We start from the raw sequence: 13,657 nt of genomic DNA, 5'->3' as shown, positions 1-13,657 counted from the left end.
ATTTGTTAAAGTATGGTAATTGTGGCACGAGATTTTTCTCAGCTGCTTTGCCAACTGGAAACCTCCACAGCCAGCAGCACCACACTAGCCCCAATCTGGGCCTTCCTTAGCCCCAGGCCTGCTGCTGGAGGTACCCTGCCCACTCAGCCCACCTGTGTTACAGCTTGTACTCCATTTGGCAGTTCCCGAGCTCTTATTCTGCTTCCAAGAAGAACAAGAATACCCTGACAATTGAAGGGTAAGAATGGACAGAGAAGAATTTCATTGAGCAACAGAACAGGTCTCATTGGAGAGGGATCTTAGGGGATGGTCCCCCCACCCCATAGTCCGATGGTTTCTTTCCCAGTGTGGCTGAGTTGGGGGCTTTTATAAAAAGGGCCCAGAATAGGGGAGTGCATACTGATTGGTTTGTGAGTATGCAAAGAAAGACTAAAGGCACCACTGAAAGGTGAGCACAGCAATATAGAAAACCAATTATGAAAGGGTAGGTATATGTAAAATAGGTGAAGGGTGGGGATCAGAGGAAAGCCACCAAATAGGAAGATGGGTTCTCAATCTAGTCTGTGGATTTAATTTGTAGTTTGGCTTTCAGGCTTTAAACTGTCTTTGGCTTGGAGGTGGGGTTTCACCAGGGACCCACCCCTATCTGCCTAGGCATTTGTCTGCCTCCTGCCATTATCAGTTGCATTATAGAATGTTGAAAACTTTGCTCTTTAAAGGAATATTATGATAAATACCTTTTTATTGTTTATTAATTTTTTTTTTGAGATGAAGTCTTGCTCTGTCACCCAGGCTGGAGTGCAGTGGTGCGATCTTGGCTCACTACAACCTCCGCCTTCTGGGTTCAAGCAGTTCTCCTGCCTCAGTCTCCTGAGTAGCTGGGATTACAGGTGTATGCCACCACACCCAGCTAATATTTGTATTTTTAGTAGTTACGGGGTTTCACCATGTTGGTCAGGCTGGTCTCGAACACCTGACCTCAAGTGATCCACCTGCCCTGGCCTCTCAAAGTGCTAGGATTACTGGTGTGAGCCACTGCGCCCAGCCCATGCCTTTTTAAAAATACAGGCTATCACCTCTCTATTTTTGTAAATGTGGACTTTTGTATTTCTTTTAAAGACAAACATTAAGATGTTTTCTTGTTCGGGCTACAGCATTTAGCAGTAATTCATCTTTGCTTGTGAACTAGATAACATTTTTCTATAGATAAATATCCTGTGTGTTTTAGTTGAGTTTGTTACTATAAGAAAATAGATTCCTGTTTAGTTCACTAATTATCAGAAGTGTGGTGTCCCCAACTAGCAGCATCACCTGGGAACATGCTAGAAATGCACGTTATTGGATCCCACCGCAGATGTGCTATTCAGAAACTTGGGAGGTAGAGCCCAGCAACCTGTGCCTTAAAAAGCCCTTTGGGTTCCACTATATGCTAAAGTTTGGTAACTACTGGTTCAGATAGTTGATACAGTGACTAGAAATCTCAGCTTTTATCACATGAGGGCTGCATTTGGTTTATTTCCAAGGTATAGGTTCAGAACTATGGCAGTAGTGCAACTGTATAGATGAAAAGCTGATAGCATGGGCGGCCCCACAAGAGTTGTTTTCATTGTTTGTTTCCAGTGGTTGGGATTTTAAGAACTATGCAGTGAGCCAAGAGTCCTTCACTACTGAGTTGAACCAAATTATTTCAGTACTTAGGATAATTAGCAGAAGCTTTTCCTTTAATAACATCATTTGGATTGTGCCTCCCTCTATTACCAAGATACTTAAAATGACAAGTTATGAATTCCATGCTTCACATTTGAAATATGTAAGATTATTTTTGTAATTAAGAAATTTCTGAATGAGCTGTTTTTCAAATGCTTTTAAGTTGTAAGTAATTCCAAACAGATGTATAGTACCTGAAAGACTCTTAATTAATATAATTAAGGTATATATCCTGGCTGGGTGCGGTGGCTCACGCCTGTAATCCCAGCACTCTGGGAAGCCCAGGTACATGAATTGCTCGAGCCCAGGAGTGCAAGACCAGCCTGGGCGACATGGCAAAGTTCCATCTCTACAAAAAAAAATAAAATAATTAGCCGGGCGTGGTAGCATGTGTCTGTGGTTCCAGCTACTTGGGAGGCTGACGTAGGAGGATTGCTTGAGCCCGGAAGGCAAAGGTTTCAGTGAGCCGAGATCCGGCCACTGCATTCCAGCCCCTTTCTCAAAAAAAAAAAAAAAAAAAAAAAAGTGTATATATACGTATGTGTGTATATATATAAAATGTCCTTAAAATGTCCTTTCATTATTGTCTTTTATATAATTAGTAACTGTTTGGATAGTGTCTGTCTGGTTATTTTAAAAACATTTTTAATGGAAAAATGTTATGCTAAAATATGTGTGTTTTTTTAATTGGAAAAAATTATTTACTCCTAAATTTAAATGTTATGTATATATTTTAATTATTTCAGGCAGGTCCTTCAGGGTGGAATATTAACTTCTATTTTATTTATTTTTTTTTATTTTGAGATAGAGTCTCACCCTGTTGCCCAGGCTGGAGTGCAGTGGTATGATCTCAGCTTATTGCAACTTCCACCTCCCAGGTTCAAGCGATTCTTGTGCCTCAGCCTCTCAAGTAGCTGGGATTATAGGTGTGCGCCACCACTCCTGGCTGATTTTTGTATTTTTAGTAGAGACAGAGTTTCCCCATGTTGGTCAGGCTAATGTTAACTTTTAAAATATGACTTTATTTTATAAATAGGAGCTCTTTTTTAAAAGAACTAGATCTTCGGCCGAGTGTGGTGGCTCACGCCTGTAATCCCAGCACTTTGGGAGGCTGAGGTGGGTGGATTGCTTGAGGTCAGGAGTTCGAGACCAGCCTGGCCAACATGGTCAAACCCAATCTCTACTCTCTACTAAAAATACGAAAAGTTAGTCGGATGTGGTGGTGGGTGCCTGTAATCCCAGCTACTCCGGAGGCTGAGGCAGGAGAATCGCTGGAACCTGGGAGGCAGAGGTTACAGTGAGCCAAGGTAGTGCCATTGCACTCCAGCTTGAGCAAGAAGAGAGAAACTCCGTCTTAAAAATATATGTATACAGCAGATTTTTTTTTTTAACTTAGGAATATAATTACTTGCAAGGAGAGGTATAACTGGTTTGTAGTGGTGTCTGCCTGGCATTATCTATAGATCTTGTTCATGCCATGGATTAGAATCAGTGACTGGAGAGCTGTTAAAGGAAAGCTTACAACGGTCCCTTTATGCGTACTGAGACGTGAAAGATTTCCCAAAGCAAGGGTAAACTTACCAACTTTTTGAAGATAGTATTTCTGAATTTCAAGCAAAAAAAGGATATCTAAATACTATCCACTCTCTACATATGACTAGATCATATTGTGAACAGTCAGTTTTGTGTGTGTGTGTGTGTGTGTGTGTGTGTTTTCGGGGTGGGGGAGCAGTTTGTTTGTTTTTTGAGACGGAGTCTCGCTCTGTCACCCAGGCTGGAGTGCAGTGGTGGGATCTTGGCTTACTGCAAGCTCCACCTCCCGGGTTCATGCCATTCTCCCGCCTCAGCCTCCGGAGTAGCTGGGACTACAGGTGCTTGCCATCACGCCCGGCTAATTTTGTTTTCGTATTTTTAGTAGAGACAAGGTTTCACCATCTTAGCCAGGATGGTCTCGATCTTCTGACCTCATGATCCGCCCGCCTCGGCCTCCCAAAGTGCTGGGATTAGTGTGAGCCACCACGCCCGGCCGTGAACAGTTAGTTTTTTATAATCAGCCAACAGAAATTAAATCCATCCAATTATTAAATATTTTCTAAATGTTTGTAATTCAAGAATGAGGGAGGAGTGAAATATTTTTTAAGAAGGTCCTTACCCAATCAAATGAATCTGTAATTTCTAACTAGTTTATAGCAAAAGATGTGGAGAATTTAGTATTCAGAATTTCCTGTGATTATTTGTTTAATTGTAGACCCAGGTGAGATTAACAAAATTGAGACAAGAAGCCAACACTCTGAAATTAACCAGTCCTTTTTGATGTGTAGGCCTACCCACATGCTAATCAACATTCAATATCTGTAGTCTCTTTATGCTGGTGTTATTTAATCCATTTCCACATACAACTTATCTACTTTCTAAGCTGAGTAAAAAGTTTAAACTGATGACTTTTAAGATATATAAAACAGGCTGAGCAACAGGGCACACACCTGTGATCCCAGTATGTTGGGAGGCTGAGGTCGGAAGATTGCTTGAGCCTGGAGGTTCAAGACCAGCCTGGGCAACATGGCAAAACTCCATCTCTAGAAAAAATTTTTAAAATAGCTGATTGTGGTGGTGCACACCTGCAGTCCCAGCTACTGGGAGGTGGAGGTTGGAGGATGGCCTGAGCCTGGGAGGCAAAGGTTGCAGGGAGTCATGATCATGACACTGCACTCCAGCCTAGGCACTGGAGTGAGACACTATCTCAAGAATAAAAAGAGAAAAAGATATAAAACATATCTAAACTTGGCAACAGGCTAGCAGATTTTTTTCTTGAGAACATGATATGTAACTATGCAATTCCTTGTGAAGTACTTTATGTAATAATAATAAGTGACAAATTTATTATTGACAGTGAAATAGGTCAGGTATTTTGAAAAGACTTTAGTCGGAAGTGAAGTGAAATTTGCAGAGAGAATTTATAGAAAAGAGATTTTTTTGGATTTTCAAATTCAGTTTCTTTTTTGTTTCTTTTTTTTTTTAGTAGCTGGGACTACAGGGTCATGCCATCACACTTGGCTAAATTTTTTTGTATTTGTTGAGATGGGGCTTTGCCGTGTTGCCCAGGCCGGTCTCCACCTCGTGGGGTCATGCGATCTGCCTGCCTTGGCCTCTCAAAGTGCTGGGATTACAGGCATGAGTCACCGTGCCTGGCCTTCAAGTTCAATTTCTAACTAAATAATAGACCTCAAGTTACTTGGAGTAGGAGTGGGGAACCTAATAAATAGAGACTATGTGGAAAAGATTAGAGGCATGATATTTGTTTCATGTATTGGCATGGAATAAAAAGAAAATGTTTTTTTAACTTTTTTTTTTTCCAGTGTACCCTAATGATTAATGATCTTTGGTTTTCTTCAGATTGGAGAAATTAGTTCCCAGTATAGTGTTTGACTTTGTTTTCTTTTTTTGTTTTTTTTTTGAGACAGGGTCTTGCTCTGTCACCAGGCTGGAGTGCAGTGGCCCTATCTCGGCTCACTGCAACCTCAGCCTCTCAAGTAGCTGGGACTACAGGCGTGCACCACCACGCCCAGCTCATGTTTGTATTTTTAGTAGAGACGGGGTTTCACCATGTTGACCAGGATGGTCTCCATCTCTTGACCTCATGATCCACCCGCCTTGGTCTCCCAAAGTGCTGGGATTACGAGCCACTGCACCCGGCCAACTTTGTTTTCATAAACTACTACATGACTACATGGCAGTTTGTCTTAGCAAGCTATTTTATTTGTTTTTGATTCTCTAGTTGTCTGAGGGAAGCCAAAAGCATGCAAGCCTGCAGAAAAGCATTGAAAAAGCTAAAATTGGCCGATGTGAAACGGTAAGTTTGTGTCTATAGATTCTTTTAATAATGGCAATTCTACATATTAGAGTAAGGACACAGAGCTTCCTGTGAGGAGGATGCATTTCTACCAGAAGAAAAGGAGATCATAGCCAAGGATATGAACGTTTGACCCAGTAGGATTCACTAATTGTGAGTCTAGATTTTGTTATTATTATATATGGTAGCATAGCATAGAAACATAAACCCTAGAGCCAGACTGCCTGGGTTTGAAAGTCTCCTAAATTCTGTTTTCACTTTTCTCTGTTGCAAAATGGGGAATAATAAAATCTATTATACTTCATTGGGTTACTGTATGGATTAAACTAGTTAATATTTGCAAAGCCCCTTGAGGAGGACCTGGTACATGGTAAGCCCTGTATAAATGTTTCTGTAAATTTTTAAGAGTCTTTTAAAAAAAATTGTATAGAACAAACTGAAAACCATCAACATAGTATCTTTGTGGCCCTGTAATATTTAAAAATTTTTAAAATAAATATTGACCTTTTTTTTTAAAGTGCAATATTTTTCTAAGTATTAGGTTAGAGATTTTAAAAAATCATTTTACTTTCTATTTTCATCATTATCTGAACTATAGACTTATGACTTTAAAAAATATTGAAGATCGTGCAGCACACCAACATGGCACAAGTATACATATGTAACAAACCTGCACGTTATGCACATGTACCCTACAACTTAAAGTATAATAATAATAAACAAATTAAAAAAAAAAATATTGAAGATCAACATGAGCCACTAAGCATTTCATCTGGGCCTCTATTTGTATCACTTGATTGGGAAAGAAAGCAACTGGAAAACTTGTCACATAGTAGAAAGGGATATAGCAAAGCTTTACAGTGGCTTTATGCTTTCAAAGTTATTTCACATATATTGTTTTATGTGAATCATCAGCACAATCACAGATAGGAATTGGAGAATAGTCGTTTCTAAAGAATATTCAAGGAAAAGTAAATTCTGGGCATAACCTGAAGCTGTTCTATTTCTTCCTCAGTTGACAATAGCAACTACCACTTTATTTGATCCTTTTGTTTGTTTTTTTAAACACTGGCAATAACTTGTAGAACCACCTTCAACTAATGGTGACATACACTTGCTTGAAGTTGTCAGCCAGTCTACTGTTAATCCACTGAAACAAGTACATCTTGCAGGGAAAAACCCATCAGCAAACATAGTTGCCGCCTGCAGATATCAGAAGAGCTTAATGGTTCAGAAATGTTCCTAAGAAAGATGAAGTCTTGTGCTCATCCTGATCTTACCAGCCAGGACTTTTCAGAACTACCTAGCGCCTATCTGCTAGATATTATTCTTGATGATGGTGGTGATCCTGCTGTTGGTAAAGAAGAAAAATAGCTAACATGTGTATTCTGCTTACTCTGAGCCAGGCAACTACTGTTCTAAATGCATTTTGTGTATTTATTGAATCCTACCAGCAGTCTAGGGAGGTGGCTACCGTTACTGTCTCCATTTTGCTTTTTGAGGAACTGGAGGCACAAACAGGTTAAATAATTTGGCAAAGATCTCAATGATAGTGACTGTCTAAGATTGTTTCAATGCGTGATACCTGGAGAACTATCATTGTATTCACAATGGATGTTCACCACTCTGCTTCTCCTGTCTTTTTTTCTCCTCTTGATTTTGTTTTGTTTTGTTTTGTTTTTTGGTTTGTGTTTTAGAGATGGAGTATCTCTGTATTGCCCAGGCTGCCCTTGAACTCCTGGGCTCAAGTGATCCCCCTGCCTCAGCCTCCTGAGTATCCGGTACTACAGGCAGGCGCCACCACACTTGGTGACAGTGTTCCTTTTGAAGCATGTATAATTTGGGTATTGATGGCAAATAATGACTTATCTTCTTATATTCTAGTTATTTTAAAATCTCCCCTGAGCTGTGAAGTATGATATACACTAACCATGTGTGGCTATTTATATTTAAATAAAAATTAGCTACAGTTAAATTTAGTTTCTCAGTCATAGTAGCCACATTGCATATATTGAGTAGCCACATGTGGCTAGTGGGTCTTGCAGTGAAGAGTGCAGATCTAGAAAGTTTTCCTCACTGCTGAGAGTTCTGTTGGGGCGTGCTGCTTCTGAGCGTGCTGCTCTGTATACGCAGTCTCTTGTACAAATGCTAGCAAAGGAACTGTCTTCGCTTTGGAACCAAACGAAACAGCTAAAAGCAAAGTAGAAAAATACAAATAAAAAATATAAGGTAGTTGGGAACCTTACAAGTCGTGTTAAGCAGTTTGAACTTTACTTGATTTTGCCTCGGATTTATCCTATGATTCTGTACTATAATCTTTGCGAACATTTGGTTTTTGTTTGGGCTTTTCAGGTTTCAGAAATACAAAATGAATACTTATAGCACTATGACTTCCACCTGCTAGTGAGAAATATGGCTAGACATTTCAAATGGTTTTTATTGGATTATATTGTATTTTGAAGCTTTATTCTGGTTTACCTTTAAAGAATAGGTAGTGGGAGGCCTCAAGCTACAATTGTGTTATTTCTTTAAATGTATATAAAATATTAAGGATATATTAAAATATTCTTAAAAATTGAAAAATTGTCTAGAACACTGTTAAAGATAATTGTATAATGATCAATGTTGTCTTAAAATGTTACTTACATATGTAGCCTTGTGAAACTACTCAAAAAGTAGTATAATTTTTTTCTCTAACATACGATGACATGGTCATCTTAGAGTTCTAACATGAACCTCTCACCTATTTGTGAGCATTCTATTCTGCATATTAACTCCCATTTAGTTATTCAATATATATTAAAGATGCTTGAGATTTCAGGAAAGATGAGAATTGAGCTTGTTCTTATACTGTGACTATCTGTGTGTGTATGCTTATATATATAATATCAAAAGTCTAATGCACATTATTTATGAGAAATAAAATGAAATTGTTATAAAATGTATTACCTTACAACATACAGAATTTTGTCTTAATTGAACATAAAACTATTTGGAATGCAGGAAGAGCGAACCAGGCTAGCAAAAGAGCTTTCATCACTTCGAGACCAAAGGGAACAGCTAAAGGCAGAAGTAGAAAAATACAAAGATTGTGATCCACAAGTCGTGGAAGAAATACGTAAGTTTGTATCATATCTTAGGGGTCTTTAACTTTGATAATGAAAAAGACTTTATATTTCTAGTTGCCTGCTAACCATTCTCCATATACATGAGAAAATAAAACCAGTTAAGATAGTATTCTGTTTGTAGTACTCTAATTTTGTATTTGTAACATAGTAGGAAAATATTGCTTTAGTATCGCCATTAAGAAGTCTTAATGTGCCGGGCATGTTGGCTTATGCCTGTAATCCCAGCACTTTGGGAGGCTGAGATCGGTGGATTGCTTGAGCTCAGGAGTTCAAGACTAGCCTGGCCAACATAGTGAAATCCCATCTCTACCAAAAAAACCACAAAAATTAGCCAAGCGTGGTGACACATGCCTGTAGTCCCAGCTACTTGGGAGGCTGGGATGGGAGAATCCCTCAAGCCCAGGAGGTTGAAGCTGCAGTGTGCTATACGTGCCATTGCACTCCAGCCTGGGTGACAAAGTAGGACTCTGTCTCCAAAAAAAAAAAAAAAGTCTTAATGTTAGAGCATTGAACAGTGACAACTTTGAAATTATAAGCATTTTAAAATTAAGGAAGATGTGTGGGATAGAAGGATAAAGACATAAAATACAAGCTTAGAGAACTGAGGAGTCAGAAAAAAAGCTAATTTGGACTGAAGAACTTTGATTCTGTAAAGAAATCTGTCATTATCTTCTCGGAAAAATGATACCATAAGTAGAAGAGTTTGCAAGTTGCAGAAAATCAGTCTGTACATTGAGTTGCCTTTTAAATATACCAGTGATTTTTTTCCTTCTTTTAAACCAGAGTCCCCAGAGCTTTGTTTTAAATAATGTTTATATATTTTTTAAAAGATAGAAATGTGAATATTTGAGGAGATAAAAGAGTATATTATAAAGACAAAGCATTTAATTACTTGGGAAAATATAACTTTTTAAATATTTTTCTGTCTTAGCCTGTCTTATGTTTAGGAAACTGTACCAAGTGAAACTTACAGAAAAGCTGATACTATAGTGTGTGATAGAAGGCTTTGAAAGACATGGAAAATATTTGGTATGTTAAAATTAACCTGAGGATAGTTTGATTGCAACTAAGCTGGCCTAGTCCTTGGCAGTGGCCTTTACAATTAAAGAATTTTTAAGCAGTTCAGTTAGTGTAAATCTGAAGTTAAACTTCATATTAGAGACAGGTCGCTGCTTTGCACAACTCCAGGAGGCACCATTCACATATATGGAGTACATCGCCTAGATGGTGAAATGTAGTGCCACTGGTTCAGCTGATTACCCTGGGTGATTTTCAAAGAGAGGCGGAGGTAGAATAACTCCCTGAGCCAGTCATTCTCTGTAAATTAAGTATTTGGGGAAACATGTCAGTTCTTTTATGCTGACCACAGATTCATTTGTCATCATCCTGCAGAAGAAAGTGCTAATCAAATCTACACCTACAAAAATAACCACCTTAATCTGTTTGAAAGTTTTAACTAATACCAGATGATCCTCAGTGAGCACAAGCACATCACAGCAGGAGAGTACCTCACAGGTAGAAGGTTACTACTAGGAAGCTAGGCCTGCATATGATTCATCTTCAAAAGGAAACAGACTGCTTGTTCAGGAGGACGTAGAACGTTGTGTACCTTATCTAGAGCACCTTCTCATTCTCTTGAAAGAGAACTTCAAGCACAGTTGCTTAATGAGGTTGAATACTTTCAGGTGATTTATTTTCAGGATAGCATGACTGTGCCCTCTAGCAGTTCATCATGAAAAATCTGACTTTCCACAATAACCAAATCTGACCCTTCATTTACTCTTTCTTGCCTTTTTTCCTGATTTCAGTTTTATGTGATTCTTGTACTTGGTGTACTACCTCTTTGCTTACCTGTTTCATTCTCTTTTATGTCTAGGACCTACAACTCTTAGGTATATTCAAAAAGACGCAAGCTTTTCCACTCCATGGTCCCTATTGTACTGCCACAGCTATTTCCTTGGACAGGTGACCCTCACTGACATCACCTCCAATTGTCTCCCCAGTCCTTTTCTTAATGTTGATACATTCTGCCCACTCAGGAATGAATAAAACCCTTATTTAGGCTTACTAAACTACTGTAACTTACAATGATAGTGACCCTGAGCCAGTGGATCACATTAAGGTTCAGGAAATTAACAGGGAATTGTGCCAGACCGATTCATGAAGTGGGGAAAACTTGTATTGTAGGCATGTTAATTTAAGATGTTGCCATTCCTTGTAGGTCTGATTCAAGTAGCACTTTTGGCAAACACATCACCTCTTAGGTAATAAAACTTCAGAAAAGAAGTTCAGGGTATACAAAGGATGGTGAACTTTCTGGAGGGTGGAATAACACAGTTGAGGAAGAGGCAGCAACTGAAATTTTAAACTGGTTGCCTGCATTCTGCTATCAATTTTAACCCTTGAATTTATAACTTTGGTAATTTATTTCCCAACCCAAGGAAAACATGCCATTGTGAATGAGTATTACAGTATATGAGGTCTCACTGAGAGAACAAACCTGAAATTTTCTGGTTTTCAGTGAGATTTTTATATATTTTTTTTATTTTTTATTTTTTTGGAGACTGGGCCTTGCTCTGTCTCCCAGGCTGAAGTGCAATGCATGATCAGGGCTCACTGTAGCCTCAACCCCCCAAGCTCAAGTCGTTCTCCTACCTCAGCTTCCCAAGTAACTGAGACTACAGGCACGTGCCACCACATCCAGCTAGTTTACTTTTAATTTTATTTTTTAAAGAGATGGTGTCTCGCTGTATTGTCCAGCTGGTTTCGAACTCCTGGCCTCAAGCAGTTGTCTCCCTTTGGCCTCCCAAAGTGCTGGAATTATAGGTGTGATTCACCATGCTTGGCCTTTATCATTTTTCATCAACATCAGACTAGGTTATCTTTTAATAGTTATTTATGCAACCATGTAAATATGGATCCTGGAGAACTTGTAATGGAGTCTATTAGAGATATATTAATTTTTGACTGGGGAATGAGAGAGTAAGAATCCTTCCTTCCTGGCTTTGTGCATTTTTACAAATTTATGAAAGATTATCATCTTTTTTGCCAGACACAGTGGCTCATGCCTGTAATCCCAGCACTTTGGGAGGCCAAGGCAGTAAGATAGCTTTAGGCTAGGAGTTTGAGATTAGCCTGGGCAAGAGAGAGAGACCCTATCTCTACAAACAATTTAAAATTAGCTGGTCAGGCCGGGCGCGGTGGCTCAAGCCTGTAATCCCAGCACTTTGGGAGGCCGAGATGGGCGGATCACGAGATCAGGAGATCGAGACCATCCTGGCTAACCCGGTGAAACCCTGTCTCTACTAAAAAATACAAAAAAAAAAAAAAAAAAGAGCCGGGCGAGGTGGCGGGCGCCTGTAGTCCCAGCTACTCGGGAGGCTGAGGCAGGAGAATGGCGTAAACCCGGGAGGCGGAGCTTGCAGTGAGCTGAGATCCGGCCACTGTACTCCAGCCTGGGCGACAGAGCGAGACTCCGTCTCAAAAAAAAAAACAAAAAACAAAAAAAAAAACAAACATAAAATTAGCTGGTCAGGCTGGCATGCACTGTAGTCAAGTTTTCTTCCTCCAGTTTTATTACCTTTCTACTTGAGAGGCTGAGATGGGAAGATTGCTTGCACCCAGTAGTTCAAGGCTACAGTGAGCTAGGGTCGTGCCACTATATTCCAGCCTGGGCAACAGAGTGAGACCCTGTCTCTTGAAAAAGGATTAACATCTAGCAAGATAAAATTCATTATGTCTGGCATATAAGCAAAGACTACCAGGCCTGGAGAGAAGTGGGAAAACATGATCTATAATGAGCAGAATACTCCATCAATCAAAATTGACCCAGAAATTAGGATCAGAAGACCAGAACATTTAAAAAGTTATTATAACTGTATTCCATATGTTCAAAAAGTTAAGTGGAAATAGAGAAGATATAAAAAAGACCCAGGTCAAACTTTTGGACATGAAAAACTACAATGTCTAACCTGAAAAATATACTATGGTGAATTACCAGCAGATTAAATTTTGCAGAAGAAAGAATTGGTGTTAGTTGAAGATACAGCAATAGAAACATCCAAAATGAAACACAGAAAATAAAGAATTTTAAAAATACTAAAATGGGGCCAGGCGCAGTGGCTCACTCCTATAATTCCAGCACTTTGGGAGGTTAAGGTGGGTGGATCACTTGAGCCCAGGAGTTCGAGGCCAGCCTGGACAGCATATGGAGTCCTTGACTCATGTATAAATTAAAAACTTTAAAAATATGAAAATGGCATCTGTGAGCCTTAAGACAATTTCAAGGGACCTAATAAAGGTATGATTACAGTCCCAAATGGAGTATGTTTTGGTGGGAGGAGAGGTTGCTGAGCCAGAAAAATATCTGAAGAAATAAAAGCTAAAGTTTAAAGTTTTTCAAATTTGATGAAAAGTATAAACCCACAAATCCAAAAAATTTAAATATTTAAGTAGTAGATGCCAGTGATCCCCTTATCGCTAAATTTAGAGAACTTCTTAAGACTTTAACCTCTACTCACCCCAAATCTCCATTCCTCAATGAAATTGTTTTTAAAATGCACTTTTTGATAATGAGGGGTTTCATGGGATTTCAGCTATCATGTTAGTGCAGAACAGATTATACTGGATTAAAGGCTTATGAGTTTCACAAATTGATTTTAATAGGATTTGGTTCTTAGTAGCATGGCTATAGCCCCCCCCCCCCATATTATATCACTCAAGCTTATCTCTAAGTCTGTCATGATTTATTCAGAGAATAATTTGGTGACTGTAGCCACAACCATTTGTTCATATGGGGCATGGCTATGTATTCTCTTATTTCTCAGTAACATCCGTGAGAAATAATTTTTATTTATGCCAGTTGAATTATATCATTAAGCAAGTATTTAGAAGATTAATTGCTTTGGAGGCAGAGGCAGGCAGATCACTAGGGGTCAGGAGTTTGAGACCAGCCTGGCCAAGTTGGTGAAAT

At 39.0% G+C, this 13,657-nt stretch overlaps 1 protein-coding gene across 2 annotated transcripts in view; it reads left to right on the top strand.

The window, feature by feature from the left end:
• MND1 (meiotic nuclear divisions 1) overlaps positions 1–13,657 on the top strand; it is a 73,188-nt gene that overhangs the window by 46,262 nt on the left and 13,269 nt on the right. For both annotated transcript variants that reach the window (XM_009207723.3, XM_021938875.2), the window contains exons 5-6: positions 5,483–5,557; positions 8,561–8,675. In XM_009207723.3, the coding sequence (XP_009205987.1) occupies positions 5,483–5,557; positions 8,561–8,675 (190 nt within the window). The remainder of the gene's footprint in view (positions 1–5,482; positions 5,558–8,560; positions 8,676–13,657) is intronic.

The sequence above is a fragment of the Papio anubis genome, chromosome 3 (assembly GCF_008728515.1).
Source record: "Papio anubis isolate 15944 chromosome 3, Panubis1.0, whole genome shotgun sequence".
NCBI lineage: Eukaryota > Metazoa > Chordata > Mammalia > Primates > Cercopithecidae > Papio > Papio anubis.
Note: the sequence above shows the minus strand (reverse complement) of the source record. Positions and strands in the feature narration are given on the sequence as shown.